The sequence below is a fragment of the Chenopodium album genome, chromosome 27 (assembly GCF_948465745.1).
Source record: "Chenopodium album chromosome 27, dcCheAlbu1.1, whole genome shotgun sequence".
In the NCBI taxonomy this organism is placed as follows: domain Eukaryota; kingdom Viridiplantae; phylum Streptophyta; class Magnoliopsida; order Caryophyllales; family Amaranthaceae; genus Chenopodium; species Chenopodium album.
The window spans coordinates 19,636,813-19,642,181 of NC_137860.1; the positions used below are offsets into that span (position 1 = coordinate 19,636,813).

The 5,369-nt window shown below is 37.0% G+C and overlaps 2 protein-coding genes across 2 annotated transcripts; both read right to left on the minus strand.

Moving 5' to 3' along the window:
* Nucleotides 1-2,747: 2,747 nt before the first annotated feature.
* On the minus strand, nt 2,748-3,452 carry LOC145619740 (uncharacterized). Its single transcript, XM_081674441.1, has one exon. The coding sequence runs from the start codon at nt 3,450-3,452 to the stop codon at nt 2,748-2,750; it is 705 nt and encodes a 234-aa protein (XP_081530567.1).
* Nucleotides 3,453-3,821: 369 nt separating this feature from the next.
* Nucleotides 3,822-5,129, minus strand: LOC145619741 (uncharacterized). Its single transcript, XM_081674442.1, has one exon. It carries the CDS (start codon nt 5,127-5,129, stop codon nt 3,822-3,824), a length of 1,308 nt encoding a protein of 435 aa, XP_081530568.1.
* Between the last annotated feature and the right edge of the window lie 240 nt (nt 5,130-5,369).

The window sequence follows — 5,369 nt, forward strand, 5'->3', positions numbered from 1 at the left end:
GCAAGGGTTTGTTTTCAATATGCGAACACAGTCAGTTTCTGCTTTAAGAATTGTTTCAACTTTCAACTCATACTAGACACCCTAAAAAATATACCTGACATTTTTCCAACAAAAAGAGCGCTACTTTAGGCCTAAGGAATTGTTGCAAACGTCTTAATTTTTTTATTCGACTACTAATCTACTATCGCTGAATACAGGGATTATATTAGCAAAAAATGTCAATCATAGTAACTTTGATGACTGTTTATTAAATAATGGGTTTTCAGCTATTAATACATGAATTCATAATGTACAGTCATTTCAGCATATCTACTCCAGTAAGCATTCATTATCACCTTCTCAAACTCATGTTCAGTTGCAATTTGCCAAATGTTTACTTATCATCATATATTGTGAGGAAAAAAAAGGCATAAAGGAAAGAAAAAAAATAGTGCTTTTGTAAGTACTTCACAAATAGATAGCACAAAAAAAAAAATTTACTCATTCAATGGTAAAATTACCCACGACAGCAAAAGAACAAAAGATGACAGCCGCAGCAGCAGACAATATTGAAAGAACAAATGTATCATTAAGTACTTGTTTGAATATTTTAGTTTATGAGTAAATAATAGTGTACCGAGGGAAGATATCACAAGCATCATGACATCATTTGATCCATGTAAGATCCCTCAACCCAGTAAATTTTATGGCATTATCCAATTCTTCAAATTAAAGCTTAAATGTATCATAGATCAACAAAGGGTATCTAAGATGGAAATCAAACATGGTATCAATAATCCCACAACAGAGGATATAACAACCATTCTTCTCCTTTTCCAAAAGCCCAATCCTCTGCTACATTTCCCTCCTCAAACCCCCCAAATCTTTTTAATATCCTCTCTTCGTGATACCGTGATAGGTATTATATTTCTTCAGTTCATTTGCTTTACGACGAAAAGGAATCACAACAAATACAATACTACTAATAAAATTTCATATGTTTGATTTTGACTGAAGAGGATATAAATTTACTCAGACAGACCAACAATTCGACAGCAAACTTGAACCCATAAAGATAGTCAATTCATGCCAGTGGCAAACCCATTAGTAGAAAGATATTTGACGTATACAATAACCTCAATAACTAAATATCACTATAAAAAAAAAAAACAAAAACACAAAAATTAAATCAATCACATACAACCTATATATATATTCACAAATAAACACAATATATCTATCTATTAATATAAAAGAGGATTACCATCCATTTCAACTCGGGCGACTCCCACTGGATCTCGGACTATTCGAAACAACCTTAACCGATTCAACAGCAACAGAAACGGGTGCATCTCCATATCCAGGTCCAGGAACTCTCATCCTTCTCTCATACCCACTACCAGACTTAGGCCGTCCATCCTCAACATAGCGATTAGGCGATCCATGATAATTCCCATGCGCCGAGCCGGGGCGATAATTCCCCAGCTTCGGCTTTTCAGGAGAAGGCGGTACGTCTCTCGGCACGAACCCCGGCCTCAGGTGAGGCGGAACAAACTTATTGCTCTTAGGACTAGGAAGTGACGGAACATCGGCCTTGCTAATCTCCTTCTCCTGAAAGGCTAGGCTTCCGCCCGTCTTCCCTTGAGGACGAAGCGAGATGGAATCGGAATCGGAATTGGAATTGGAATCGGATGGTTTTGAATTGTTAGAAAGATTTATAGAGTCAGGTTGAGGAAGTTGCGGAGGTGGTGGTTGAGGCTGAGGTTTAGGGGAAGGGCGAGAGAGGACGAGCATGCCGCCATGGCCGAGGCGGGAGGAGGCGGAGAGGGAGTAAGATTTGTGGGGGTGAGCGGTAGAAGAAGAGGGTGATCGAGAGTTGGAGTTAGTTGAGGAAGTGTTGTTGGGGTTGATGATCTTCTTCTCGTAGATGTCGTTGAAGTTCAAAGAGGTGTATTTGTTCGTTCTTGCCATCCACCACTACCACCTTCAAGCTTTGGGGGAGTTTTTGGTTTGGTTGACAATGGTGGGAAGATCTGAGAATGAATGGGAAGAAGTGAAGAAGAAAATTTTTTCTGTTAAGAAAATAATGATTGATTGAAGTGTTGTTTTGATGTTTTTATTTTTGTTTCTAATTTTAATTCTTGTTTATGGAGATGTGACAAAACTATAACATTACGTAGTGTATTAGAGCCGGTTATTTTAGCGTTAGCTAGGGATTTCAATGGGGGGGGGGGGGGTTCAAGTAGGAGACCCGCCCCATCCCGCCACACTGTGACAAATCTATAACATTATATTAGAGCTGGTTATTTACATTTTGGAATGTGTAGTTGATTTAGATTTGCAAAATGGTAAGTGAATGTGAATGTGAATGTGAATGTGAATGTGAATGTGCCTCGATTAGCTATGAGTACTAGGTAAAATGAGTACTGGGTAAGTGCTATTTGTGTAAGTGAATTTGTGTTGCAATGAATGTGCTGATTTTTGTCTTAAGAATTGACAGAAGATTGTTAAGATCCATGTAATTGCTTCCATTTGATAAATGTTGGTTGAAAGTCTGGATTATCTCCGTAGGAGCAGTGGCGGAGCCAGGAATATATAACCGGGGGGACGACAACTAAACATCGCATCATTTGACAAAAATATTTAAATAAAAAAATAAACGCAAAGATAGTTTTGTAGTTAAAATTTCACAACTAAAAAATCTACGACATATAATTAGTCCTACGATTAAAAAAATTAAAAAAAATTACATAAAGTTTAATATTAAATTATAATTGCATCCTTCGAGTCTTCATATTTTGAAAACGATCAATTATTTTTTCATCGGGAACTTGTAGGAACATTTCCTTCTCAATGAAAGTGACCAAACAATCATTCAAAAATTGATCACCCATGTTATTTCGCAACTTACTTTTGACATATGTCATTGCCGAAAACACTCTTTCAACACTTGCCATAGCAACGGGAAGAATCAACATCAACTTGATAAGCAAATATACAAAAGGATATGTCTTATCCTTCTTGGTACTAACAAGCATCATAGAAAGAGAGTTAAGATCACGCAAGTTTTGAAATCTTTCATCATTGTGCATATTTTCCATGAATATATCAAGTTGACCTTCAAGTGTCATCAAATCAAAACTTGAAAATTCTTCGGGATAAAAAGAGGCAAGTTTAAGTACCTTTTCTTTGTCAAAAGATGAAAAGTTATCTTTAGGACTTAAGCAAGCCATACAAGTAAGTAACTCCATGCTTCTCTCATTGAATCGATTATCAAGTTCTTGAAGATGCAAATCAATTACCCCCAAAAATATTTCAACTCGAAAATGATGTAGATTTGTTGCTTTTTCGACAAACCGTCGTGATCTTCCTTGAGGAACATAAAGAGCATCCATAGTGGGAACATCAATGTCTTGTTTAGTGCAAAATGAAGTAACCTTGTTTAAGAGAGTCTTCCACCCTTGTCCCCTCATTTTTTGCAATACACTTTTTGTGAAAGTAACTAGTTCCATGGCATTTACAATATCTTGCTCCTTTCTTTGCAAAGCAATACACAAGTCATTAGTGTAACTAAAAATAGTCAACATCAAGTAAGCCACAAAAATAAAATCAAATGACTCTAATTGTCCTAAAACAATTTGAGCTTTGAACTTATCTTCCGATGCACCCTGCTTTCCAATGTGAACAAGTACCTTCACAATTGTAGAAAACAAGCGGATGATATTTACAAGACACTTGTAATGAGATCCCCAACGAGTATCTCCGGGCCTCTTCAAAGCAAGCTCTTGATTCAAACCCGATCCACTCAAAATTTCCCCCAATTCTAATGCTTGAGCAAGTTCTTAAGCTTGTCTATTACGAATCATTTCTCTTCTTTTGCAAGAAACTCCAACAACATTCAACAAGTTTGCAAGTATTTCAAAAAGCCAACCACAACTATCATTTCTTTTAGCAACGACAACTAGTGTGAGTTGAAGTTGATGAGCAAAACAATGTATGTAGTAGGCTCTTGGAGTATCATTCATAATCAAAGTCTTGAGGCCATTTATTTCACCCTTCATATTACTAGCCCCATCATAACCTTGCCCTCTTATCATAGATGGACTTAATGAATGTTCCACAAGTAGTGACATAATTGCATCTTTAAGAGATAAAGAGGTAGTATCACCAACATGAACAATGCCTAAAAATCTCTCCATTACCTTTCCATTATCTCTATTAACAAAGCGCAAAACAAGAGCTAGTTGCTCTTTTTGAGACATATCACTTGACTCATTGGCCAATATAGCAAAGTAATCATCACCAAGCTCTTCAATTATGCACTTAGTTGTTTCTTTTGCACAACAATTAATAATGTCTTTTTGGATCGGGGGAGAAGTCATTTGACAATTTCCGGGTGCATTTTCAAGAGTATGATCACCTACTTCCTTAACTTTTTCTCCTAACCATATCAATAGCTCAATGAAATTACCCCTATTATAAGACTCATCACTTTCATCATGCCCACGAAATGTCAAACCTTGCCCCAAAAGAAACCTTAAACAAGTTAAAGATGCATTTAAACGAATATAATATTCACTTTTAATCACCTCACTTGCCTTTTCAAACATATCCACAATTGATTTATTTTTCCCATCTTTCAAGTTCACATACTTCTCATAAGCAAGATTATGAGCACTCTTAATTCCACCAACATGCTTCTCAAATCTTTCCGGCTTATTCCATTTCCTAAACCCTCCATCAACAAATGCATCACCTCGCATATTATTGTCAACTTCACCTTTAAACAAGTAACATACAAAACAAAATGCGGCATCTTTTTCAATGCTATATTCAAGCCAATCCCATTTGTTGAACCAATTCACACTAAAACGACGCAAACCTCCCGCTTGTCTTTGAGGAAAGTTGTGAGTTTTTGGTTGGCAAGGTTTTTTGAGAATATAAGCCCTCCTCACCGCATTTCTTTGATTTGGGGGATAGTCCATTATGTTCATTCTTTTTCCCGGATCATGAGGAAGAAGTTCAACATCATATATCAATTCTTCCTCCTCCGTTGGTAAATTGCTAATACTTGTACCACCAATTTCTTCAACATTTTCTTGAGTTTGGGGGGAGCAAAATGAAGTGGGTTCATGTCCTTGAGATTTCATTCTTTTAAACAAGAATTGTCGAAGATCGGGTTGTTTTCCCTTAGAATTGTTTGAATTAGGTGAATTGTTTGACACACTAGGCGAAAAATAGGCTTGGCCACCGGTTCAAAACCCCCCTTTGCCACCGGTTTTGAACCGTTGGCCAGTGGGGGGGTGGCAAAAGCTAGCACAAATGGCCACCGGTTCAAAACCGGTGGCAATTTATTAACCGGTGGTATTAATTAATTTGGCCACCGGTTA